General features: G+C 44.4%; 2 protein-coding genes across 5 annotated transcripts in view; one reads left to right on the top strand and one right to left on the bottom strand.

Moving 5' to 3' along the window:
- NPTX1 (neuronal pentraxin 1) overlaps positions 1 to 27949 on the bottom strand; it is a 193396-nt gene that overhangs the window by 82267 nt on the left and 83180 nt on the right. The gene's annotated exons all lie outside the window — the stretch shown is intronic.
- The window catches only part of RPTOR (regulatory associated protein of MTOR complex 1), a 152158-nt gene that overhangs the window by 62281 nt on the left and 61928 nt on the right, over positions 1 to 27949 (top strand). For all 4 annotated transcript variants that reach the window (XM_054847001.1, XM_054847002.1, XM_054847004.1 and 1 more), the window contains exons 8-11: positions 10938 to 11038; positions 11995 to 12139; positions 21653 to 21728; positions 25036 to 25137. In XM_054847001.1, the coding sequence (XP_054702976.1) occupies positions 10938 to 11038; positions 11995 to 12139; positions 21653 to 21728; positions 25036 to 25137 (424 nt within the window). The remainder of the gene's footprint in view (positions 1 to 10937; positions 11039 to 11994; positions 12140 to 21652; positions 21729 to 25035; positions 25138 to 27949) is intronic.

The following is a 27949-nucleotide window of genomic DNA, read 5'->3' on the forward strand; positions in this document are numbered from 1 at the left end:
GCTACTGCAGCCACAGATTGTGGCCGCGCTCCTGGAGGTCCAGCGCCGAAAACCACGCGTGTGGCTGGTTTTAGCATGGGTTCTGAGCATGGGAGTGCTGACGGAGGAGATGTGCTCGTACGCCCCACGTCACCAAAACCAACTAATGAACAGAAAAACACTTAACCAAAAATAGTTTGTCACTTCATCACTATTCTGTCCTACTGTTCTTTGCCTGATAGTGTTGTTACGTTTCAGACTTAACACCACTGAAACATGTTCTAATCCTTTTATCCAAGCAATATTTGAGCATAATTACTGGTTGTCAGGCGGCTGGGGCAAACTGATTAACCACAACAACAATTCTTTAAATTCTACTTCAGTTTATACAAACAAGGTAGACTTTGAAAAAAATAGTAATTGTAGTCTTTAATGGTTTTTAAGATTTTTTTTTTTCTTTAAAGGGAAGTATATCTGTAAAGATAGGGCAGCAGATGCTTCCAGCCACTTAGTGCAGGAGTTCTGTGGTCCCTGCAGATGGTTTTTGAATGCCCAATTCTTGGAACATTGACACATGCACACAGAAACTGCCTGGGGGTGCTTAATTAAAGATCATTCATCCAATTTCTGAGAAATTTCAACTCTAGAAATACTGTTGTTGAGATGAATTGGAACTCTTCTGACACCTGGATGTCCAGAGTCCAGGTATCATTTTCTGTCTAAGATGAAAACTGTAGAATTGAAGGGCATCCTGAGAGGGGTTAGGAGAATAGGAATCTGGATAATAAGTGTGAATTTGTAATAGAAATACATTATCATACTTCCTTGTTTTTTAATAAGCTTCTGCATGGCGTAGCGAAGTGCAGCAATCATTCATTGCTCGTGCTGCCAATAGCAAATTATCAATTCTAGCAGAGGCAATGAAGTAAGATTGCATCAGCTAAAATTGCTTATTCAATTTTTGCTTTAGTAAATCATTCCATGTTAACTTGCATGGTTTATGTTCAGATGAGGTTAAAAATTCTTCTCAATGCTACTAGCTCTTCCACAATATCTATTTCAGAATGGTCAGGCTCATCAGTAGTATTTAGCTATTTAATCATCATGCTAATTTTATATGTGAAAATTTGATTATCCTATCTCATCTCAGCTGGAGACACTAAGCAATGATTCTCATAAAGCTGTATTTCAGAGGCACTAATCTTACCAAAACAGAAACAATTTTTCAGTTTACGACTAAAACAATAGACACAGGACCCCGGCTATCAAAGGAAGCGTTAGGGCGGTTTGCAGAGATGCGTCAGTCTAGGAAAAGGTCTGCCACTGGATATTGTTTTCTCTGAAAGCCATTGTGAAAACGTGGTGGATTTTGTTTATCTTTTGGTTTGGAGGGGATGAGAAGCAGGAAGGACATCTGCCCAGGGGTTAACTTGCTTCGCCTGCGTACTCAGAGGTGTGCTAACAGGGGTTTTGGCATGACCAGGTTAGATGGTCCTGAAGTGAAAAGCTGTTTAGCGGTAGAAAGACGTGCAGTTCCCTGACTGCTGTTTAAGTGGGCAGAGTGAAAGGAATGTTGTTTTGGCTGCCTCTGGCTGTTGGACAGCAGAAATTCTTCCTGAACCGATGGGGTCATCATCAGCACGGACTGAGATCACCTCAGGCCGCGCATAAATGCGTTCTGGAACAATGACTGCATCATGTTAATTGCAATTAACGTATTGCTACAAGAGTGTAGCTAATCAAAGAACGTACGGTGAGAGTCAATGAAGGTCTGACCCAGGTAGCTCAAGAATTGGCTTCACTGACACTCGGATGTGCTGCTGAGGGTTAAATGCCCTTTAAATAATGGTTGACTGGCAAAAAAAGAATTTTCTTCAGTACTCTTGATTTTTGTTGGTAATACCACAGCGCATGTGCGTTCTTTAAAGGCTGTCTTCATGGAGAGCGTGCCAGAAGGAGGTTCCTGTGGATATCAGATATTTAAACCTCATCATTTTAATCTGCTACATATATCAATTACAGAAAACACATGGTTTTTATTACAGTCTCGAGATAGGCGCAGAATACTTCCTGGATTGCCTGTGTGTATATTGTAATTTATAATTTAGTTGTCTTTAAAACTGGGAAGAGAGTTTATATTGCAATTAAGACACAGACTTTGAGACTAAATTAGGCTGCACCTTCTTTGAAGGGCTCAGATTTCTAATTATCTAGGCTAAACCAGCATCGTGATGAATAAACGTGTGGTGTATCCTGATGTGCATTTATATTACAGATCTGCTGAGATGAAGCCAAAATAATCCCTAGTTCAGAAATAAAGATCTTTGCTGGAGCCAGACAGTAAAACATAAAGAAAAAAGGAAGGAAAACTATGTTGGTGGAGCGCTAGGAATTTGGGAACGTCTGGCTGCCGCCTCATGAGTCTCTTCAGGGGCAGCATCAGCGTCGGGCATTCCTGCTGCCTTGGTTGGTCTTTTCTGCCCGATCATGAGCCATTCTGTCGTCTGTCCTGGCACAACTTGTTGTGTGGCTCCCGAGTGAAGTGACCTGAGGCTTCGTTCTGCTTCTTAAAAACTTTGGAAAAAATCCTCAGGAATGGTTTAACTTGGTGTAGGGTGGGAGTACAAAGCTGGGCGCCAAGAATCAGAGATGTACAAAAATTCTTTGATCTCTGTTGCCGCATTAGGCTCCCTCTCCTGAAATCCCGTTCTCAGGAGAGCAGGAACGGTTCATTGCTTCCCTGGGATTTCTCCCTGGGTCCATTCTGCAGAGGGAGGGAAATCTCTAAACAAAAATCCCGGTGACCCGAGAGCTGTTCATGCTTCTGTTGGGGCCACATGGAAGACAGTCTCTTCAAATACCCGGCTGAGTGTGGTAGCACAGTTCACTTTCACAACTGGAAAGGAGCCTAGTCCCTCGCTGTCGGGGTTTTGTGACAAGGGACCTTTCCTGAATGTCAGCTCTGAGTCACGTAGGCAGGAGCAGTGTGGGAGAAATCCGTCTTGTGGCAGCGTGTGCTGCTGCCGTTCTGAGAGCAGAGCACCCATCTCTAGGCTGTCATTTACCAGCACAGAATCCATTTATAAAAATCACTAGAAATAACAAATTTGATACTAAAATTAATTTTGTTTCCACTTTAAGTATTGTTGAATGTCACAGACTGGAAATTATTAATGTTTTAATGTCTATCGATTATTGATGAGTAATGGTTCAGTAGGAGCCAATTTAAAGATGAAGTAGGAAAAATAAAATCCCAAGATACCACACAGCAAAAGTAATGTAATTGGAGAGAAAGTAGAAATTACACTGTAACAGAACAAATGCCTTTGGTGCGTGCTCTTGGAACGTAGCTCATCAGTTGCCTTCAGGATGGTAAATTGGAAGACAGGCGAAGGAGAGCAGCTGCTTAGTATCATAATTGTTTTTTCCCTGGGTGATCCCAGTAGCAAATACGAGCTACTCCGGTCCCTTTTAGTAAATTTTCTCTGCCAGGCTGGCATCTGCCAGTTGTGGCTGGAGGGATCCAGGTGAACATCGCCCAGGACCGGACCCCGGTGGCCAAGAGCAGCGGGTTGGGCTGAGTGCGTCAGGGCAGTGGGGGAACACCGAGGGGTTCGCTGCTCAGGGTGGAGTGAGTATTGCTTTAGCACTCTCTCCTCAAAGTTTAATGTGACCAGCAGCTTTTTGCTGACTTTTTGAAGTGAGTGCATTGGTCTTGGAAGAGTTTGTTATATGGAAAGTCATTAGAAATGATGGTTTGTTTGAAAAAGTCAGAAGGACGAAGCCGTCTAAGTGTGGTAACAAGTTGCTGACTTTGTGTTTAACTAAACAAAATTCTTATTACTGGGTTAGAAAATGAGGCCAAATGCTAAACTGAAATTGTATTTCCATCAAGATACCATGTGCCTTCTGAAATACACTGCTACCTGGTGTGAGGAAGTCCAGCCAGAGCTGCTGGCGTTCGGGCTTGGCAGAAGTCGGCAAGATTCCGAACTTGATGGAGAAAGATGTTTGGGTAAAAGAACAGAGTTTGGTTATTTTCAGCAGGGCTGGACAGGGACAAATACTGTTGTCTCTTGGGTGAGTGACTAAAGGCAGTTGAAGGCAGAACGACAGTTCTGATGTTGACAGGACCACGGTCTCTCCGTAGCCTCTCTGTGTCATCACAGCTGCCAGAGGTGAAGATGTCTTTGCAGATTCTTCATCAACCCTGTGCCAGTCCAAATTCTGAAATGCTGCAGCCTGGGTTTGTTTTGGTTTTTTTTATAGCAGGAAAACTATCATTCCTAGTTTGCCCTAGAACCAGGGTAGGCAGCTTTCAGCTCCTTTATTTTATTCTAGAAAATTCAGTAGAAGGTCTTTCCGTAAGTAGTATTAGCCGTAGTATAGCAGGGATGCTGCGCCACGCTACCTGTTGGCGCTCGTTGGTACTTGAGGAAAAACTTTGCTTTTGAAGATGTTATTCTGAAGTTTCTCTTCCGTAATAAATCTGGGTTTATTGAAATGGAGTGTTTAATTTTATCACCGTTGTTACAGGGTATCAGTCTCTAGTGTAGGCAAAGCCTATTGTAAATACAAAGCGAAGATCATACTCAAAAGGATGGTTTTCATGGCAACACTTCTTTCATATCGTTATACAGAGAGATGACAGGATTGAACACTAGTGTACAAAGCTTTACAGCACTCTTGAACAAATAATTTAAGAACTTCAAACATTTTGTCTTTCTCAAGTAGTTTGCCAAGGTTTCAGGACCCCAGTCACAGCACGCCTGGATCATTCATGTTGTTTTGTGACGAGGACATGTTGTCTTTGAGCACATTAACTGTGTTGATGCTGTCTAAGCAGCTCTTGCCAGTGCAAGAGATTTCCACAGCATATATCCTGCCTGCCTCACTGTGTTACCATTTTCCGTGGTATACTCTCTCCCTTTTTTTCCTGAAAGAGTGAAAAGTGAAATATACATATTTGCTTTTCCCAAATGAAAATTATTGTGAATGTTGGTGGGTATACATCAGTACCAAAGCATCTTGTTTTCTGAAGTCTAAGTCTGATATCGCATATCCCCATGTTATATATATTATAGTCCAAAAATAGAGGTTACGATGGAGCCCTTCTGAAGGGAAAACCTGGCTTCCTTTGAAGTAAACGCTTCCCCTGTAATTAAAGTGATTCATGGGATTTTGCTAAATTTCTGACAAGGACGCTGATGGTTACACCTAACACGAGCTCTTTAGTGACCCTGACATTTTGTAGTCCTCACTTTTCACAATAGACTGCCGTGATTTAGGTCTCTGTAAAGGCGTCTGTCAGGAAGTTGATGGAAGAAGCAATTCAGAGTCCCGAGATGTTAAATTGCAGCGAGCAGCTCAGACAGCCTGCCCTTTTTCCCTTTTCTTCCCCTCCCTCAGAAGTAGTTTTTACAAATGAGATCTGCTTTGTCCTTACTGTCAGAGGCTCTCGCTGATTGTCAAAGCATAATGTGACAGACATCAGGAGAAGCAATACCACGACGGTAGCAATATTCCTCATGGGGAAAAATACCTTCTGGAGCCTTGCGACGTTCTGGTTATGTAGATGCATGCCCAAATGGAAACGAAAAGAAGTTTAGTTTATAGCCACAGGATGGATTTGGAAGAGCACATTGTACAAGGGAAATGTACTTGTCCCAAAATACTTTGTCTGAAAAATGACATTAAGTAAGTTTGTGTAGTGGAACTCTACGAAAATGACAAAAGTAAAGTGACCTCTACTTCTTTGAGAGAAGATTATTTCAAATAAATCTTTATAAGTGTGAAGAAACAAATAGGAGGTTGCTGTACTGCCTGTCCTGTGCCTCTCTGGCACACGTTGCTGGTTATTTGCTGCAGTGCTGTGGTGCAGCTCTCCTAACGGGTGGGAGGTTCAGTGCAGCTGGAATGCGTCTGATGTGCTTCATCGATGGGTGGCTGATTCGCTGTCCCTGTCATCAGAGTATACTCCAAGGCAACCTGAGAGTTAAGTCACTCTTCTGTTGCCTTTGGAAGCCTAAACTTGAATTCCCAAAGGTGATTAAGATCAACTGTCATTGAGTAATACTGTGTTAAAAATCCCTTCCTCGGATCACTCAGCTCATCGTTGGAGTATGACAAACTCCTCCAGTTTCTGGGATGCGAGTTTGAGTAGTCCTGTCTAGGAACAGGAAACACATCGTGGTTGTTTTCATCTGGCGATTTATGGTGCTGCCTGTCCCAACTTTAATTGATTCCTGAGAGCTGCACAGAGCGCAGCCCTGCTGCCAATTCCCTTCTGACGGCTGCTTTCTAGTTCAAAACCTGAAAGCTCTGGCCGGGTTTTGTGCAGTTCTGGAAACGTATTGCCTTCCAGCCTGGTGCTATTCCCCACGCTGCCTCTGCCCTCACCGTTAACACCCAATGCATAGGTTTTCAAAGCGCTGAGCAGCATTAATCTTCACAATGCTGGAGCTAGTACAAAATTAGTATCTTCCTGACTATATGTGAGGGCAGGGAGAAAATGAACTCACTTGATGCCACGCAAGGTGTAAGAATGACATCCTATTAATTTCTGTTTCCTGACTGCAGTCCTTCCTAGGTAGCTGTATTTTCTATGAATCTTGCAGTCAGTCTGACAGTCATTTTGTGGAAAAATACCACATGCGTTTTAAAATCCAAAATAAAACCTATACTATGCTAAGTCTTTAAATACAAAAAATAGGAAGCATACTTTGTTCCCCAAGAAAGCAGATTATTCAAGTCACAAGGAGTTCCCAAGGTCGGGCTGCTAGCAGCAACTTTGGATTTCAGGCTGTCGTTCCTGCTCAGTACCATCGGTAAGGTACGTATCGCTCCCAGTCAGCGCTGAACAAAGAGAGTTGAGCGTGAACGGCGCGCAGAACTCTCCATCTGGTGTAAAGATTCGAACTCTACCGTGAAACACCCTGTTTCTTTGCACTGAAAACAAGCTTGAAAGTGGCCATCAAATGGTTTAAGCTCAGCATTTGGCTTGCGAGGGAATCTCAGCGAGGATCGCTTTGGTTTCTAATTAATAGCGTTCTGACTTCTGAAATGCTGCTATTTTGCTGCAGAGGGTGTTCTGCAATGCAAATATTTATGTGAAATCCTCACAAGAGCAGTTGTGTGGCCTTGTGTTCCCTCTGCTCGCTCTGGGGGATCAGTTAACAAACGCTGTTTCAGAGATGTATATTTTTCCTCTGATATCAAGACAGACAGGAATTTTTTATAAGATGTTAATTTCTAGCTTGTTTAGAAACTGTATTTATACAAGAGAATATGCTTCATCAGAACCTGCACGGAACTAATGCTGCTGTACATATCGGAAGAGTAAGTTGCCATAGAGAAAGCGCTTGCCTCGTGTAGTTTGTCTTGATACTTTCTGTATTTGAAGACTTGTTCCAGGAGGGAAGCTGGGTGCGTTAGGATTAAATCCGTAGGACGTCTCACCAGGTTGGGTGGATGTTTCTGGAACCTCCCCGTCCTATCTCAGGCACTTTCCCAAGGGGAACAAAGCTGCGCTTGGGGGTGCCAGGTTGTGTTTGTGTGTTTGAGTGTCTGAGCAGTAATAGGACAGCCCAGGCTGAGTCTCTTGGTCTTGGTTGGTAGGTGGGTTTGGGGTGGGTTTTTTCTTCTTTTTTTTCTTGTTTTTATGAGAAGCAAATAAGCATTAGAAAGCGTGTTCAGGAAAGCTGATCAGGATGGAGGCAGAAGCTGAGAGGTAATGAAGACACCTCTCTTCCTTTAAGTAGTGTTCCGCGTATGCTGATTTTTGAGTCACAGCAGACTATCTGTCAATTGGTCTCTTCAGTCGCGGAAATCAGGTTGTGTGTTGGTCCTGTAGTTCCTTTGGACCTCACGTCGTATTACAGGTGGACAAATCTGTACGAGATCTCTGTTCAGTTCCTGGGTGAAATAAATTTGAGTGACTTTTTTTGGTCTACAAAGAAAGATCCTGGTTCAGCCAAGATCCTGGACCCTGGAGCAGCAAGATTCCTGGTGGAACAGCAATGTGCTTCGCTCAGCGTGCTTCGGTCAGGCTGCCGGCCCTGGGGTATTGATGCTTGGAATAATAATAAACGTTAAGCTCCCAGGAGACCGTTATTTTGTCTGTGCTGACCTTCTGCGCCTCTGAGGCTGCAGAATCTCACTGGGTTACTCCTCGGAAGAGTCAAATAACTCATGCTCCTCTGAAGTGTGTATGCCTTGAACCTTTGAAAGATGAAGATTGGATTGCTTCCCTTTCTTTTAATGGTCAAGTGCTCTTCCTTCTTTCTCCACTTGTGTAAAGTATTTGTCGGCACCAAGATTTTTCTCTTGTCGGTGTTTATCCACAATGTTCAAGTTGTTCCTTGGAAGGGTAGAGAGAACGACCCCCTTAAATTTCTCACTGTATGACATTCATTCACTATCTCTTTTTTTTTTTTTCTTTAAGCTTTTTTTGCATCGTCTGTATTTTGTACATCCTGGTTTTTAGCAGTGTAAATGAAGTCCAAAATGTGAATACTAGGCAAAACATTCTAGTGTGGGTCTCAGCAGTAGAAGGCACCGGCACCTCTCTGCCCACTGCTGCTGTGCCACCTTCTCGTGGTAAGGTTCCGCGCTCGGCTGCCGTCCCTCGCCAGCCCTAAACGCCGAGGGCTCTCCTACGCAAGCTGGCCTGTCTTTGGAGGGGCTCGGGTTTTCTTTCGGTTTTTCACTGCTAGATGAGCCTTCGTGCCACGTGGAAATTTTACAGCAGAGTTCCTTTTATCTGTAGGTACCACTGTGAAAAACATAGCGAACATACTGCTGTAAAACCCCAGAATCCAAGATTTAAGGGACCTGTGTACTGATGCCAGCTCTTTTCAAAGAGGAGGTTAACAACTCAGATATTAGAATTTTCTATTAAATGCAAGTCATCTTATAGCCAAAATATACACATGTAGTCACAGAAGGGCCTTCACAGTGACAAACCAAAGCGTTACTTCAGTCCCATGCTACTTGTGTATACTGTAATAACCCTCTGGCTTTAAGGGATGCACTTAAAAGCATTTGTTTATTAATGTAACATGCAGCTGGATTATCCCCAGTAGAATCACCAGTTGGTCCTCCACTTTTGCTTTGTTTGAGGACAGAGATGTCTGTATGAATATTCCAAATTTTTGCATGATTTGAGTTATTTTGTCCTATCTAAAGTACCATCTTACAAAACCCCAAACCCTTTGCTTGCTTGCACTGTGTGTGCTGCATATGAGCAGGGGCCAGTGGATCGCTGTTTGGAAAGCTACTATGCCTGATATTGATTAGTGCCACTTTTTTCTACTTTAAAATATTTAATAAAATTAGTAATTGGACTCCTCAGCGTTTTTAGTGCCTTAAGGCACCACAAATAGCCTCCCGATATGTATCGCTGACAGGGTTTTGATATTCCTAGGGTTGAAAAACGACGTTCCCAGTTGCAGCCATTGCCCAGATGGAGGAAGGCCACGGGCTGCCGTGGGTCGCAGAACGGCTTGCGGCAGCGGTGGCCGTGCCTGCTGTTTGCTTCCCTCGCAGGCTGCGCTGCCAGCCCCCGACTCCGCGGGGAAAAGGACTTCCTTCTCTTTGGGGACGGGAGGAGAGAACACAATAGAATGAAAACCATTGTGGTTTATTATTTTATACTTTTTAGGCATGTAGGTGCTATCATGGCACAACTGGGTGAGATTAAGTGGCTACACGCAGCGTGTGTTGACTACCACTACACTGAAACCTGGATTAAGTCAATACTCCGTTGTAGGCAAGCATCAAATCTTGCATACAGCCGGTGGGGGGAAAACGTGGTGCCTCCGTTCGTGCTGCGACTTTGCGATAGGAGGGCTCCAGAGCACGGCATTCGGCAGCGTTTTGGTTTGTTCATCGGAAGGTGCTTTTCAGAGATCTTTTTCACTCTGGTTTGTAGAACTCGGAAAGAATATGTCTTCTGCTGTTGAGTTTTTGTGGGGCAATGTGTTAAATGAGCTTAAGGAACTGACATTCAAGTTACTGATTTCCATGGATGCCACCGTATTTATTGGAAAGTTCAGAATTGCAGAAAACGTCTCCTGTTTGAGAAAATCTGCTCGTTATGCTCAGTAACTTTTTTAGCAAGAGACTGTATTGGCACCTGCATGCAGTACTGATGGCAACAAATCTGTAGACAGCTAAGGACTAAATTCATTAATTCAAGTTTTCAGAGAACCTACTGGCTGAAAAACTGTGTCAGTGTAAGAAACGGCAAACATGCCCCTCAAACCGAGCAGCCGCCCCGTCTGTAGCAGGCACGTGCCTGCTCTGGTCTCGCCTTAAAAGCTAGTCTAGCTGGAACGAGGAGGTGAGTCTTACTGGGCCACGTTTCTTCACGAACAGGCAGCACTTCACAGCAACACGGAGCTGTGGCACATGTGTGTTACTGTCAGTTTTTAACAAAAAGACAGTGTTTTCTAACTGTTCTCAGCTTTCTGACTGTTAAAAAATAATAATAGTTTTTTTTCTGATCACTCAGAAGTTCTTACACAGGGGTGTTATGGATTGTGAACGTACAGTTTGTAATATACATTGCGTTTATTATTAAATATTTCAACAAGAAGTGAATAATGGATAGACTGAAGCAGGGTGGCACTTTTGAAGAAAAAGGCATTTCCGTTGCATGTCAGAAATCCACATCATATCTGTGATGTCTTCCCAGATGTTTTCCATTCGCTCAGTTACCTATAGACAATTCCTTGTTTATCCGCCTTTATCTGGCAATTAATCTCGCCCACAAATTCAAATGTAATAGATTTTGGATAAGAAGAGTTTGTCTAGCAACATCAACTCTTGGTTAAGAATTAAGGTTCTGGAATTGTTGTCTTTTGTAAGCTTGATTGAGGCTCAGAGGTGTGCATGCGTCTCAAAAAATATGTTTTTTTAATAGGAAACGTACTTGTGTTTTTTCCCCCTGCTTGTAGGATTCCTGGAAGACTGAATGACAGGAGAACTCCCCTGGGAGAGCTGAACTGGATCTTCACTGCTATCACAGACACCATTGCATGGAATGTCTTGCCTAGAGGTAAGACTGGGGCAGGCAAATCAAAGTTTCATCAGACCCGAGCATTGCTTATTCAAAGGAGAAGGATGACGAGTGAGATAAATGAGACCCTGAAATAAGGGGAAAATTAAAGCCTGATATTGAAAGAACAGATCAGACTGGATCTTAAGGCTAGTTGATTTTTTTAAATTCGCTCTTTTTACCAGAAGCATTTCACCAACCTGATCATCAGTAACCTGAAAGTTTTTTTCCTAGTGCTAACATGATTGCTTTAGCTTGAATAATTTCCTTTCTTACCGTATTTGTAAAGAGCAATCTATTTTTCTTCCAGCCTTTGTTACTATCATAAATAAAGAGGTTTTTCCTCTTTGCTGGTACGGCACTCTGTGTTTCCCATGAGTAACTTCATCCCATTTCTTTCCCTCTGTTCTGCTCTGAAGTAGTTCTTCTGGAGCATGGATGGCCAAATCTGTAAACAGCTTTCCAACCGTGCTCTTTCTGATGCTCAGCACAACATAAATTCTTCTTGGCCTCTATTGAAGAGAGCACATTTGCCGTCTTTTAGGACTCGTTTTGGCTTCTCACAAGCACATCAAACTGGCAGTTAATAGATGAATAGTTCTTGATTAAATAGTACACACAAGTCCTTTTCTCCCTCAGAAATTTCCAAAAACTTAGGGAGACCGACTTTAAGTGAAACACCAAAAGAAGCATTTTATGCAGAAAAGGCAAACACCAACCTGAGGAAGAAAGTGTTTAATTCTGTTAATGGGGAGTAACTGCGATGTTTTAAGGGAACTCAGAGAGCAGATTTCTATTTAATAGTTGTCATATCATGTCACTGCAAAACTGTTGTAGATTCCTTGTTAGAGGAATAAAATATTAACATATTTTTATGTTTTAAATGATTTTTGCGTATTACCTGAGGTACTAAAGTTAAAGATAGGCATCTAGTAATCCGTGCAATCTCTTGGCAGATCTTTTCCAGAAGCTCTTCAGGCAAGACCTGCTCGTGGCCAGTTTGTTCCGTAACTTTCTCTTGGCAGAAAGAATTATGAGATCTTACAACTGCACCCCTGTCAGCAGCCCTCGTCTACCTCCAACGTACATGCACGCGATGTGGTAAGTCACAGCCAACAGGTTGTCCTCGCCGCAAGGGCTGCGGGCCGATGCCTTAGGGAGATTTCAGGCGCTGTAGTCATGAAAGATTGTTACTACTTAAATCTACGCAGTCAGTGTATATTAAGTCAGTGGATCAAAAATGAAACAGCATGTGGCAGCGTAATACCCGTCTTCAAATGCATTTCTTCTCTGTGCATACGTAAGTGCAATGTAATTCTGTAATACAGAAGCTTCAGTTCAGCCATGTAATCTTTCACTCCAAATAGCACAGAAGTTGGGCATCTGGTACTTCTATTTTCACAAAGTAAAGCCAGTCACCTGTGACTGTCAAGGGTGGGGAGAGCTGGCAGCCTGAGGAAAAATTCTTAACGTGCGTTGTGGAAGTAGAAGAAAATTTTTACTGCAGAGTTCATCTACTTTTACTGTTGCTTTTAAGATGATTAATGAAAATGGAGGTGGCATGGTTATCGAAAAGCTCTTACATGTGGTTTTGACTATCAAACAAATGTCCCGTGAATAATAATAATAAAAATAATAATAACAGTAATAACAAAACTGCTTGCTTTCATTTTTTCATTCAGTATGATTAAGATCAGAACAGTACAAAATTTGGCTAAGTACAAACTAGTACAGTCAAGCTAACGTAGTTCCTGTAGGAGAAAATGATAGCTGGGTACCTTGCTAAAAGGCTAATAAAATGACAGGCAGAGGTGGCTGAGTGGGCTTAATCTGCCTGCGTTTTCAAAATCCTTTTGATAAGTTTCCTCCATAAAATTGTGGAGGAAAATAAAAGTAGAGGATGTATGAAGTGATGATGATCAGTGTAAAACTGATAGCGGCACCAGCAAGTTCAAATTGTATGGCATGGTTTCTCTAAGAAGGAGGCAAGCTAACAAGAGAGCCTCGACAGCATTTGCGGGTGCAAGCAGTCATCGAGGAGCATTTGCTGGTAATGCAAAGTTGCTTTCATTATTGAGGCGATAGGGGAGACTTTGGATGGAATTACTAGCAATGGGGCAGCCTCGCTAAACGAACTGCGTGCTTGTACACGGCAAAGAATGTTACGTGCTTTGGATTAGCAACTTTTGAGGAAAATTTTTTCAGTCACTTGTAAATACGGTGAGTTGTTTTGTCGTTGTGTCACATGAGGGACTGGGGCGTGTGTAAGGGAAGAGTAGGAAAAGCCACTGGAGTTCCCATGGTGTCATTCAGTTGATGTTGCTGCTCGATGTGGCAGAGCCTGAGCCGTAGAACCATGCGTTTCCAGTTGCAGTGGAGTGGAACATGTTTTTGCAGAAATTTTGAAATTAAAACAGTAAATTTCTTGAGTTATTTGTAGCTTGCTTATTGCCAGCATGTTAAAACCCCATATTTCCAGTTCCTTATGGGAATATAATTCATTCTTATTGCCAGTGTGTTAAAAGCCTGTATTTCTGGTTTCCTATGGGAGTATGACTTGACTTGGCGTTGGTGTTGCCATCCGTGTGCTGAACCACAGGAATGAAGCTGGGAAGACCTGGATCCCATGCTGTGTGTCTCCTAGTCCTGCGTGGCAGCATGATAGGTTCTAGGAATCCATTCTTTTCTTTGCATCGTAGCTCTGGTGCAAAACGGTGCAGCAAAGGGCGCCATGCTGTACAAGGGCAGGGAGTGACAGGCCAAGGGGAATGGCCTGAAGCTGCGGGAGGGGAGATGGAGATGGGATGTGAGGCAGAAATCCTTCCCTGTGAGGGTGCTGAGGCCCTGGCACAGGGTGCCCAGAGAAGCTGTGGCTGCCCCTGGCTCCCTGGCAGTGTTCAAGGCCAGGTTGGATGGGGCTTTGGGCAAGCTGGGCTAGTGGAGGGTGTCCCTGCCCGTGGCAGGGGTGGCACTGGGTGGGCTGGGAGGTCCCTTCCAGCCCAAACCATTCTATGAACCAAATACCTCTGTAAAGCCCTTTGGACCATACAGCAGGATAACGCCATTGTTGCTGGTTTTTAGGGTTTACCAGAAGAAGAAATTCCTTAAAAAAAGTCACACACAGGGCTTTTTATCCTTGTGAATCCCAAACACTAGCAAAGGAGAGAGCAAGTGAGCAGAGAATCCCTTGACACACTTTACTCAGTGTCCTCCAAAAAATGTGCAGTTTGAAGCAAATCTAGCGAAGGGGAAAATTCCACTTTTGTCAGAGGTGGCTCAGTTCATTATTACGAACTTTTAGTAAGGACAGATTTAGAAACTAATTTAGGGCTCACTTAAATATTTTCTAAAAATAGTCATCCACACTTACCTATTGCCTTTCATTCAGGAATTTTCCAATGGATCCCTGATCTGAAACCTCCAAACCCATTTTACTGTTTCGATAAACTAGGTAATGTGGCTGGAGGGCAGGAGAGTTGGCCAAAGGAGTCTTAAAAAGAACAGAAACTTCAAACAACGTGATTTGATGATCACGTTGAATCTACATCTGCATTGTTACAAAGTGGATGATACAGCAAGTTTTTGCTAATTGCTGTTTTGTTGAGACTTTTCACAGATTTTCCATACCCAGCATACCAGACAATGGTTTGGGGAGTGAGTCCTGGCTGCCACGTCAGCCACGCTTTGATCTGCAAGCGGTGGGCAAGAACCTCCAGGGTTCTCTCCTACCGTGTTATAAATGTGTAATGAATGCAAATAGTGGTGTCGGCGTGTGTCAGCCAGTGCTCCTCATCCTCCTCCTGCCCTCTTGTGTGCTTTTTGGGCTGTTTATTGGGTTGTTTGTGCCTCACCCCTTTCACTGTGCCCTGTAACCCTGGGCCTGTGTGCACCAGTGTGCATTCCTGACTCAGGTTTTGGTTTACTGCTTGCAGCTGAAATGGTGGTGTGATGTTTAGGTTCTCCAGTACGTATATGTGTATGTTCTCCTCTCTTCCTTTTTCCTCTGGCTGCTCGGCTGGCTTCCTGGGCTTTGCTCCTCCATTCACAAAGGTAGGACAAGATGACCGTGTTTCTCTGCTGTTAGGGACACAAGCCGTTCTGCACGTTCACAGCTGAGGTAGTGACTGAAAATGGGATCTACATACAGACATAATTCGTATCCCAGCAGAAGGCTGACTGGAGAAGCAACTACTGTTGTATGTTAGTACAGTTTTTGCACCATCTTTTGCAGAAAAGGTGTGAGTAAATATCAGCATTTCACTGGCTGTAGCAACATCCACACCATCTCTTCTGCGTGTTGCACACACTGCCCTGATCTCCCTCCTCATTGCAGCAGCAGCTGTGAATTTGCGCTCGTGGTGCTCAGCGCTGGCCTCACGACTCTCTTACTGGGAACATCTCAGAGTCAGTGAGAGGGGAAGGAGCAGAAGGAGCCCCTGCCTCGCTGGCGCAGACGGGCTCCTGCACTCAGAGGCGATGCTCCTGGTTCCCGCGGTGCTGGCTGTGCCTGGGCGACGGCTCCTCCGGCTCCGAGGCCAGGCTGGTGGTGTGCAGCTGGCTGTGAGCGTGCCGGAGGGTTGGGCAGACGCTGCAAAACGTCCCTTACGCTCGACTGAAGCATCCCTTTACCTCCTGAATAATTACGATTGCCCCTTTTCAGACATTAAATCTGAACCGTTTGCTCTTTATCTTTTTTGCTTGCCTTTGTCTCTGCTGGTTTGATAATTTTCCCTAAGTCACACTCAAATGTTTCAGGATTTGAGGATCTGGCGCGGTTGTAATAGAAGCACTGAGGTTGCTGGAGATACGAGCTTCTCTTCCTTTTGGTTTAGTCCTTTTGAAAACAACTTTTTGAAATTTTGACCTATTAAATTGTTGTTCTAGTAATTTCATTTGGGAGACCACCATTACGTTAATTATCCTTTTTACCTGAACGATTGAGGAAAAACGAAAACTTACTTTGAGGGACGATTTGACCCACAAGCTGTCAATCTCTCTCTTTATTTCACCAAGAAGGGTGCCGTATTCAGGAATCAGGATTGCTGATCCTGTGACCCTGCCCTGTTTGGTAGGCTCTCACACACTTCATTCCTTCCTGGCTTTCTCTTTCCTGGCTTAGGCGAAAGCCCTTCCAGGCACGGGCTGTTTGTTTGCATTTGTATGGTGCCTCGCGCTGTGGGTTCTTGGCTGCTGCAGGCGCTACGGTAATACAAGTATTAATATTAATATATATTGATTGACTGGCTCTGCTATTCAACTTCCAGAGTCGTTCGGTCTATTGTGCAGTAAGAATAGGAGGCCTGATGCTCTGTCAGCATCTTGATCTCTGTTGTGATGGATTGTGGTTTATACATTACTGCTGTTGCCAGCAAGTTATATTCATGGCCTTTGAAAAGACCTAATAATGTGTTTGGAAATATTTCCTAACATAGGTCATATATTAAAACTGAAGTACCTTAATTGTGCTTTGGAAGAGCTATGATTTGTCCATAGTAGAAATATTGCAATAGTGTATACACCGACCGTGAAATTCTAGTTGAGAGAAAGCCATAACGTACTGCAAATAAAATAAGTTTGAAATTCTAGCTGAAAAGAAAACCATAATATAGCAACCCAATTACAGGTAAGAGAGGAGCTGGAGTCTTTGAACGCTGTGGGAGTGTTGCAGAATGGATGCAGGTCTGCCCGCCGATTGCTCAAAGAAATGAGTCTCATTTAGCTACACAGAAAGAGTTCGTATCTCAGCAGGAAGAAAGCGATTGTTGGAAAGGGCATTTGGAACTGTTTGACATTTGAAGTATTAGATTAATTCAGATTACACTGTTGATTTTGTCAGATTTTTTTTTTTGTGTGTGTCTATGTGTTGGTCTTAACATCTTCAAGACTCATTAACGAACTACAAATAGTTCAATGGAGAGAAATGCAGGACAAAAATAGCAAAGCATGGGTTCGACGTTGTGGCTAGAGCAGGGGAATGCAATGGCAGAAGAAAGGAGGATTTCACAGTTGTACCAAATATTCATAGCAGTAAATATTTGTTAAAATAGCTGGGTCTCAACAGCTTCCTGGCTGCCTCCCCTCAAGCAGGCTCCAGGAGTTCACAGTGTCACTGTGGAGCAGGTGAATTCAGGCTGAAATCTGAAAATTCAATCAAACAGGCTATGTCGTTGAATTGTACTTGCAGAAAAAACAAACATGAAAAATCTTGTCCAAAGTACGTGATAAAGTCTGAAATACTTACCGGTTCCAGAAATACAATTCCAAACAAGCAGATACCCTGGTGCCCGAGCCCCAAGACTGCAGACGGCTTCAACTTCTCTTTAGTCGCTCCTCAGCACGACCGTCCCAGTAAGAAATACTCATTTTCACTAATATTTTGTGTGGTGCAATGTAATACAAACTATTCCCAGAAGAAGAGAGAATGTTAAAAGACATCAGTAATACATTATAAAAAATGTGACATGGGAATTAAAAGCATTAGACATTGACTCAGCCCAGAAAATTGGAGTGCAAGAAAATCTGCCTTCATGATCTGCCAGCTAATACAGCGCACGTGGGTGAGGAAAGACTAACGCACGTCTCCGACACCGCGTTCCATTTGTGCTGTTAAAGTATTTCTGTGGGCTCCACTACCGAACGGTTCCTGGATTTGCACAATAAAGCAGTCACTGAGCAAAGCTGCAACCCTCGGCCTTCTGTCCTTTGGTTAAAAGTCCAAACTTTGCAGCACCTCTGGGAAACAAAGTAAAGGTGGCTGGATGAGTTTGTGCTAAATTGTTAAAAGTTTAAGCAGTCCCACTGGAATGAAGCTGGTATTGCACGGAGAGGGGAGATAGATGGAGTCTGGGGGGCACGTGAATGGGGACTTTGTGCTGAGGGACTAAGAAAAATTGAAACTAAAATACAGAGACAAATATATGAGTGTTTCTGTCACGGGAGAAGGGAGTTAGTGATGGAATTCAGGGGAGCTCTTTCCCTCTTTAATTTTTATTGCAGAATTATGGAGGAGCAGTGCCTTTTCGTGTTTAATTTTCATATATTCTGAAATGCTGTATCCCTTCCCAGGATGATGGCTTGCACCTTGTACGTTGAGGACCTTGTGGAACCGATGGACGAGCGCAGGCAGAGATGCAGGGCATTGCTGGCTTGCTTTGCAGACTGTTTCTGCTGGCAAGCGGCGTCGCTTTGCTTGTTTTGGATAAACAAAAGCACTTTCTTGCCTGTTTAACTGAGTCAATCTTCCAACTAAGGAGAGGATTTAATATACATTTATTCTGAAATATGTATGGGAGATGCATGAGAGTATGTTTTCTCAGTAGTTGAACCTAAGGAGTCCCCACCCTACCACAGTTGGAAGTCCGTGAGCATGACCCTTTTCTTTAACGAGATTGCTTCACGCCGTAGCATGGAGCACTGGAACAGGTTTGGGGGGACGTAACAGGAACGTGCATAAAACCTTACAATAAGTGTGTGATGGCTTCCACCTGAACGGGGGTGTGCAAAGGGGAGATGTCTTCTCTTCTTGTGCAAGCGCTCCGTCAATTTGTTGTACGTACAGAGCGATTAGGACAACGTAGTACAAAGCCCCTCATTAATACGTTCTTTACTAGCAGAACGCAGTGAAGTTGAAACACTGCGATGGTGCAGTAGGTCATCGCCCAGTGGGTGCATCGTAGTGTCGTCTTGTCGCAGCTGGAAGAGCGCAGTAAGGAAGGAGGAAGGAGCAACGCTGAGGTATTACCCAGCTCTTTTTGTACCTAATGTGGGGAAAACAAATCTTCCGAAGCACTTTGCAAACAGCAATCTCCACAAAGAAGGAAGAGAGGTAGCAATCTCTTGGGCTGGCTTTCCTAAATCATTTCTAGTGTGCACCACCACCCATCCTGGTTGCCCTGCCGCTCCCTAATTTATCTCTTGTTTGTGCGCTGAAGTGCAATATTAGTTTGGCGAGCGTATCTACAAGTGGCCCACCCTTCTAGTTCCCTCTGGCATATTAAAACAGTCAATCACTGCTCCTCCTCCCCACCACCAGCCATTATTTTCCCCGTGACTGCAACAAGTATTTTCCCCTTCTGTTTCTCTTCACGTACTCTGTGCCATGTCCTTTACCATTCATTCGCAGCTTGTTTGAAATCTTTTAATTATTGTAACGGCTGTTTAATGCCGTCGCCTGTTTTGCCGGTGCAGAGTTAGCTGCCTGGCAGCTCGTCCGGTGGTCTCGCAGGTAACGCGGAGCTGTTCTAGTAGTGGGAAATGGAGAAGGGTTACTTGGGGCAGAAGGGCTGTTTGCTCACCGGTCTCCTCGGGCAGCGCGGTTTCTGTTTCCTGCAGAGCTGGAGCAAAGCGGTGTGTTGGGCTGGAGAATCAGCCGAAGTTTTTGGATTGATCAGAGCCTCTTACGCAGTTGATGTGAATCAGCAGCCCTCTGGATTGCCATGAGCGGGAGCGTTAAGGTTTTATGTTGGTAGTTACTCTTTTTAAAGATTGAGTAACGTTGGCTACGTTGATTTTTAACGGCCTGTTTTTAGAAGCGTAAAAAGGGATTTTGTTTTAATCTACTAAAATCTCTTTTCAAATTTTCGTTTGTTCTTTCTGATAACACTTAAAACCTTTTGAGGTTTGGCCTTGCAGGGCTGCTTTGGACATTTTTATAGCGGTATTAGTGCTTCTTACCTAAAATGACTTTAAGGAGCTCAGCATCTTAGCTCTGTGCCTCTGCAGTATAATGACCTACGCAGAATCCTTTTACAGGCAGCCAAAATAAGACTAGTTGTCTCTGATCTCTAAACCATTTTCTCCCATGTAGTAAAACTGATCTCAAAGGCGCTATGTATTGACATTTTCTGATGTTTGAGAGAATTTCTTTGGGTGGAATTGCCCATTCCTCCAAGAAACCTGAAAGTCAGGAATATTCATTCTTTGCTTGAAGTAAAATGATCTTTATATTTCTCCTAATTGACTTTGCCTCTCCCTCGACCAAGAATAAATATCTCTCTCATCAGCTCTGTGTAAACATTCTGTCTCCAGCATGGGTCTTTATTGAGCGTGTGGGAAGCATTTGTTGCCTGTGCTTTGATTATCTCTTGATTACCTCTTAATTATATTGGCAGCATATTGTCAAGTGGAAGGTGAATGCTGTGAAGCAGAGGGACAAGGTCCGGGGCAACTAAAACAAGCTGCATCTCTTGAATCCGTGGAAAAAATGCAAGAGCCTTATAGTTTATTTTTCCATCTAATTGGAGAGATGGTTTTTGGTTGAGAACAGCTGCCAGTTAGGCTGATGGGATAGATTTCGCTCGGCAGTTGTTCTGATGGAAGGCTTTGTTTGACTCAAAACAGGGTGATTTAAGAACTTATTAGAGCAGGTAACTGAAATACACTGTATTGATTATCACCTATGGCCTTATGTCTGCAAATGTTCCTAGGAGAAGGAAAATTGCTCAGCCTATTGATGTTAACGCATGATGGCCACAAGCCACGGAAGAGCAAATGCGTCTGGAGAGTAAATGAGTTTCTTTCGTGTGAGGAGCCCAGCGGGTGGTGGTTTAGCTCACTGGCCCTTCGGAGTACATAAATTCATGTGTTAAAATGAAAAGTGCTTGGATAGAGGAGGGATAATCATTTCTGGGGTAAAAAGTAACTGTTTCACTTTTGTAGAGGTGCATTAGGAACTTTGGAGACCAAATGCATTTATTTGAGTTTGGAGCGTTGGGAGCAGGCTGTTAGCACGTTCCGTTTGGGCTGAACCAGCCACCACAGGTTCCTTGGCCACTGTGCGTAATTCACGTGCTGTTAACAACTGTAACACTAGAATATGTAAGTCACAATAGTTTAGCCATTAAATAGTATAGCAGTCGAGTGTAAAAACTGAAATCTTTAAATATTTTTGTCTTCTCTGGTTTAGCGTACATCCCTCCATCCTTAGGGTGAGTCATGTAGAGTCAATCGTTGTAAAGAAGGTTGCCACGCAAAACCCAACGCGGAGTTAGATTAATGGGGAGCGAGTTGTTTTCTCAGCAGTGACACAGTATCCGTGTCGAGGATGCGGAAAAGGAGAATTAGTGTGGTGGTGTAGGTGTATCCATGAGTGGCGAGTTGGAAGGCTTGCCAGCAGGAATGCGTCTTCCTGAGCTGACGGGACTTCAGAACAGAGCCAGCGAGGGCTGGATGCCTATAGAGGTGTGTGCTGAAGGGCTGTGGGTTGGAGCTAATCCAGGATCAAGTTCATTTTTCTAGTTTTTAAAAACAAAAAGTCATCCATTTTCGCATGAGGACAGGTGTATAATAAGACTTCAGTTCACTCTGGCTTCTTTCTGCGTTACAGAGGAGCAGTTTCTGTGAACTTCAGCCAGGGATCTCTCTACCTCGCTCCCATTTGGTTGGGCAGGCTGATGCGATGCTGGACTAGACCTTCTCACTGTTTCTCTGAATAGTTTTCATATGTTACATCTGTCATTTAAAAAAGGGGGAATATTACGCATTTCTAAGCCGGTCAGACAACACTGCTTTGCCCAGATACTTGTATGATCAGAATTTAAATTTACCTTGATATTACTTATCCATAAGTAATAGCTTGTAACGACCTCTTTTTCCTCTTTCACCTTTTTTCTCTAGGCAAGCATGGGACCTTGCAGTTGATATTTGCCTTTCCCAATTACCTACAATTATAGAGGAAGGAACTGCCTTTAGGGTAAGTTGGGTAATATCTTGAAATGGTGTGTGCCCAGTTTAACCCATTATTTGAAGCCTCAGTTCAGCGCATCACTCTTGCTTGTCGAGTCTTGAATTTTTGCAGTTTAAGGGTTTATATTTTTGGAAAATTGTCTACTCCCCTCAGAGGAATAGATTTAAAACCAGCTTTTAAGTTCTTCACTCTTGCACGCGATGTCTGATTCAGCCCGTACCTGTTGGTGAGGAAGAAACTCCCACCAGCAGACATGATGGAGCACTCTTAAAATTTCAGAGTGCTCAGTCTTGACTAACAGTATTGTTACCAAAAAGAATCCCAACGTGCCAGCATGACTTCTGAAATGAAAAACTTTAAAGCAAAAATGATCTCTTAGAGGAGTTATTTTCAAATAAACAGAAAATAGAAGTTGAGGGTATGTCCAAAGAGTTTTCTTAAGCGTAGTATCGTTAATGTGAGTCACTGGGGGTTTTTGTACTTCAGTTAATCTCGGAGAGCAGAAAAGTAAAATTTTTAATCTTTTATTTGGCTTAAATTCCTCTAGTCAGAATGGGTTTTTCTTGACATTCCTTTGACATTTCATGAATGGAAACTGTAAATAGTAATTACTCTACAACCTCAGATACCTATTGCGCCATGGTGCGCTCTCTAATTCTACAGTAACGTTTTTGCATTTTATTTATGTTACCAAACTTCCAGAAGGTTTTCTGGCTGTGCCTGCAGGTTCCATCCAAAGACCCTGCGCACAGGAGGAGAGCTGCCGACTGCTGCGAGGGTGGGGGCTGATAAAGGTGTCCTCAGGCTTTTTTCCCTTTCTTTTCCTCCCACTGCCTGCGCTGTTTTTTAAAATTTAAACAAATACGATTTTTCCTCTCCTAGCTTATGTCCATTTTTATTTCGGGTCTCTAGCAATGTCAGTGGGTGCTTTTAGGTCTTAGACCTCATCTTGCCACTTGCTGTCAAGCCAGTTGAAATGTAGCAAATTTCTGTGTATTTTGGGGATGAGAGGAGGCAAATACCTGCGAGGGATTAGGCCAGAGAGCAGCAGATGAGAGCGGTCGTTCTCAACTAGCCGCTGCTTCGGGATAGGGTGGGAACAATGTATGAGCAGGTTTTCAAGCCTGAAAAAATTAAATTCTTGTCTATCTTGACTGGAACTTGGTAGAAGAGGTATCAACGTGCAGTCGCAGCTGGGAGTGCTGCAAGTTTCCCAGCTTTTCAAGGCCAGCTCAAGTCCGCTTTCCTGTAAAACCCAGCGTGATTAACACCGCGTAGGTTTGTGCCGGTCCTGCGGGGAGGGGACGGACATTAAACCTGCTGAACCTACAGAAGGGGTTTGAACTTGGCTGTTGGTTTGGGAGCGGAGGGGGCTCTGCTCTACGCTGTGACAAATGGCTGGAGAGACAGACGCTTCCTGATCTATTCCCGGTGTTCTAATCAACGTTTTGCCCTCAAACCCCTTGATTTACGCCTGGCAAGAAGCGTTGTGTGTCAGAGGAGGTAGGCTGCTGCCGGCCAGCACTAATCCTGGGAGGAAGGCAGGGGGAAGGGGCGTTGCGTTACTGGGGTTCGTCACGGTGCCGTAACCAGGCTGGCAGGAGCAGCAGTCGGTGCCTGGGATGTCAGAAGCCCGGGTGAGTCACAGGATTACCTGCTGCCATCCATTCGTTGGCCGCTGCGGGTTTAGAGTCCAGCCTGGCCCTGGATAAAGCAGTCGATAATCTCTTCGGGGCTGTTTTGTTTCAGCAGCACATTATAAACCATGTGCGTCTGACTTCTGCATATTCTCCAGGTGTTTTCTCCTAGTCAGACCTGGAAAATACAATAACCTGATGGAGAAGGGCCCGTGGGCTGGCAGGGGGGCGACTGGGCTTCTGGCGGGGTTGGGATGGTTTGCTCTCCCTCCTCCCATCTCTTCCCTGCCTCCTTCCCCCTTCATTTCCCTTTCCCCATAGATTTCTGACCGGAGGCTGCTGTGCGCTGCGGGCAGTGCTTCCTCATACCTAGCTTGTACCCCGTATGTACGAGGATGGCAAAGGGGATGTTTCTGCAGGCGCTGCTGCGCTGGCAGGGGATGCTGATGTGCCCGAGGACTCCAAGCGTGCGCTGCGGAGCAGAGCGCTTTGGGGAATGAGTGCCGCGTTACTGGCCAGTCACCGTTGGTGTCAGGAGAGGAGAGCTGCTCTGAACAGGCTCCCGGGACTTGAAACGTGCTGCAGAATGTCAGATCTCACCACGTAAACGTCCTATTTCATCAGCCAGTGCGGTGCACCCCCGAAGGGTCGCATCTTCTTAGAGACACACCGTAGTTATGGCATAAGTTTTTAAAGTATGAGGCGTGTTCTCTACTTGTGTTTGCTGTCCCCTGAACCAGATTCCTTTACGTGTCGAGATCCTACAAGCTAGTATCCTTTCTATTTACTGGATGCCATTCAGGTGCATTTTGTAAAACAACATGTGATTGTAGTGTCTTAAAGTACTAGGTGCCAAAGCACAGCCGACAGGTATTGGCAGATACTGGGAGTTCATCCCACTCCTCCCTGTCCTCCCTCATCCCTCACATCTTCAGTAGGACACTAGTGTAAAATCTGTTAAATACTCTGCATGTTACTTTTATGCTCATTTACCCACGCTACCAGGATGCCTCTAATTAAATTAGTGGATTCAATATTGCAAGCAGACTTTATGATTATTTTTTTGTTTGTTTGCCTGTATGAAGTCCTTTTACTGCGTATGGGTGTCAGAAGTGATGGATAGCTAAATAAAAGGCTTGGATGAAAAAAGCTGGTAACTAGGAGGCAGGCTCCTTCCAACCCAGAGCAGCACATCTGAATCGCCACCTGGTTTAGGAGAGGTTTATGGCAGCCAAGGAGGACCGAGATGAGGATGGACAGATTTTCCCTTGCTGTTGGATTGCCTTCACTGTGGACTGGGCAGAGGCAGCGCTGTGTGCTACAGGAATGAAACTGCCTCTGCAGAGTCAATAAATCCTCTGCTGTTCTCTCTGCTTCTCAGGTGGAAAAGATTAACCAGATTTCCCTGAGACCTCTGGGGATATCTTTCCCTGTTTTTCTACTCTTTCCTTCTCCTTTTTTCAAACACTTACATCAGAGAATGCCAGTATTGAAAGGGCATTGTGTCTGGTCAGTCTTTGGAAAATTTTTATACATTTAAAATATCACAAACAAATGTGTATCAATTAAAAAGAATAGCTGTTCAAGTCCACAGGTGCCAAAACCACTTGCTTCACTACTTTTTTTTTCTTTGCTTTTTTTTTTTTTTAACCAAGTTCCTGTTCTTGCCCCAACAGCACAGTCCCTTCTTTGCGGAGCAGCTGACGGCTTTCCAGGTGTGGCTGACCATGGGTGTGGAGAACCGCAACCCCCCGGAGCAGCTCCCCATCGTCCTGCAGGTGAGCACGGGGCAGGGAATCGGCCGCGGGGACACTTTGTGCTTTTGCCTCTCCCTGCCCGCCAAGTGCTGCGCCGTCGGCCAGATGGCGTTTGGGTACGTAAATGACCTGGGCTCCTTCAGGAGTAATTAGAGCTGATTGCATGTTTGCTAGACCTGTGCAGATGAAGACAGAGTGCTTTTTTTTTCCCCTGTACCTTCGCTCTCTGTTGAGCAAAACTTCCCACCATAGTCCATTTGCAGCTTCAGCAGTATCGGGCTCTGCTGCCTCCTCTTCCGCTCTGAAGGAGCAAGACTTCTTCACAGAGTAGCACATCTTTGTTGTTTTCTGCTGTAGTGTCTCCTCTTATATGCCAGCTCTGTCAGGCAGAGACTTTATCTTCTCTCTGTTTTCAAGCAAGTGGAAGTTACTGCAGTGTAAATAGTTTGGAAATGGCTTCTTTATCTGTCTGGTACAGCCTGGAGAGTGTTCCCTTTAATGTGGTGCTGAAATTTTGCTGCAAGAACATAGAAACAAGTCTCTGAAGGCCATGCCTGGAAGGAATGTAGAGTTCCGGTAGGCATTTGCTCAGACTAGACAAAGTTCATATGTATAAAGGAGAAGTAAATCTAGGAGAAAGGTAATGCCTCATTTAAAATAACGTTTTATGGCAAGGCATGTATTACAGTAGTCGTCTGCTCTTGCCCTCTCCGCCCCCAGGAGTTTGTATTGACAGGAATATAAAACCTCATCAAGGTAGCTGTGGGCTCTTCTGTACCAGGCAGCAAAAGTCTTTCTGATGAAAGGAACGTGGTTCCAGTCACTTGTACAAGGACGTGCGATTTCTGTCACTAAATGGGAGAAGACTCGCCTTCCCTCTGTTAGCTACCAGCTTGGTTTGTGACTGACAGCACCATCAATCTCTGTAAGACCAAATCTGAATTTCTCTGAGCCTGCCAAGCCTTGGGAGAGCAGTTGGAGAAGCAGAGAGATGGTTTCTCTCTGTCACTGCAATGGGAGAAGGCAGGCTTCTGCTCCAGCACCAACTTTGCTGCTTTCCAGCAAATTCTTTGGCACCGGAGGGCTCTGCAGGAGCGTAGCCTTGCAGTGGAGTTGAGAGGTCACCTGGCAAAGGAACCTGCCTGCCTTCCTGGAGCAAAAATGAACTAGGACAACATAGTTATTCTTATAATTAAAGTGTATTAATTGTATAGTGGAATAAGATTGCTTGTTAACAGGCATGAGATACTTTGAATCGGAGACCAAGTGATTAAGAGAGGGAAGGAAGTGCATTTCAGGCCCCTTTTGAGTGTGTCTCTGCTTTGACCCCTTGGGAGTGCTTAGACTCCGCTGCTGTAGCCTAACAAAGGTGGAGTCTGTTTTCCCATTTTGGATGTGCCCCCAGGGAAAGAAGGTATTTGAGCGCCAGGGCCACGAGGCCAGCCATGCAAGGCTTGGGTTTGTCAAGGACGGGGAGATGGCCCTTTGTAAATGGCCTTTTATTGACTTCAAGAAGTTGCTTTCCATTTCGAACTCCTGCTGTGCGTGGGGCAGATCGGCACAGGTGGCTTCCTGGTGCAGCGAAGAGAGAAGTCATCAAAGAGAAGTTGGCGTATGCACGCCTGAACGAGCCTGAGCAGCCAACGCTTGATCCTTGTGGAGGTTCCTCCTGCCGTGCGATCTCCAGCGCTCGAGGACAGGAGTAACGCTTGCTCCGCAGAGAGCTGTGGGGAGAGCACTGCTCCAGTCCCTTCCTCCATCCTGCCCTTGTCAGGAGACTCCTGCTCAGATGTGGACTCTTACTTCTAAATTATCCTCTGGCATCCTGGCTTATCTGGAACTTGCATGTGTGGGCATAATTAGCTGCCCTGTCTTCCGTTCAGGACTAATGACGGACAAATGTCAGGGAGGGATGTGGCGCAGTGCTGTGTGCATATAGTGGCACAGTGTAGCAATGTCATAATTTCGCTAAAAGTTCGTAACTCCTGCATAGACTCCCCACACCCTCATCCAAGTCTCTAGAATTTCTGACAATTTTGGCTTCAGGTTATTGTGCAGATCACTTTGGGAAGAGGGAATATAAAAACCTGAGAGGCTGATGGCTTTTTTGGTTTTGAACATAATGAAACACAACTTTTAAAATAAGACACGATTTGGTTAAAGGTTCTTGTGGGATGCCAGCAGTGATGAGATGGGGGTTTGTATCTTCACCTGGAAATCCTGTTCGATTACATCCATTGTTTTTCCCCAGCTACAACAGACTTTGGAGATTTACTTGGGTTTTTTCCTGAAGCTCAGATAATAACAGCAGTGTCAAATCCGTATGCCTCCCCGGCTGCACCTAACGTCTTCCCGCGGGTTGCCCCAGCCCTGCCCCAGCTTCCCGCATGCCTCGGTTCTTCTTGCTGCTTTAGTCTCAACAGCTGCCCCTGTTATTCCTGTGCTGGGCATCTTTAGCGCACGTTGTTAATCCTGCCAAGTTCTGCGGTGACTTTATGGGATAGGCTGGTGCCAACTAGGGCAGGATGACCAAAATCCTTTCTCTTATGACCTGTCCCGAGAGCTGAGCTCCGATGTTCAGAGGTGAAACGATTAGAGTAGTTAACACATCCTCCTGTCGTCTCCTGGACTTTCTCTGCACAACTTGAGTATCTAGTGTCTGTTGTCCGTAGTGTGAGATTAGCCGAGTAATTTAGTTATTCTTCAATATTAAACATGAAAAGTAATTTAATTTGAATATGCAGTTGTGGAAAAACACTGAGAAGGGGATGGAATGGGGGAGCTAAATCAGCGAGTCTTTCCCTGAGACCCGTGCTGAGGGATGTTACTCAGT

The sequence above is a fragment of the Grus americana genome, chromosome 18 (assembly GCF_028858705.1).
Source record: "Grus americana isolate bGruAme1 chromosome 18, bGruAme1.mat, whole genome shotgun sequence".
Lineage (NCBI taxonomy): Eukaryota > Metazoa > Chordata > Aves > Gruiformes > Gruidae > Grus > Grus americana.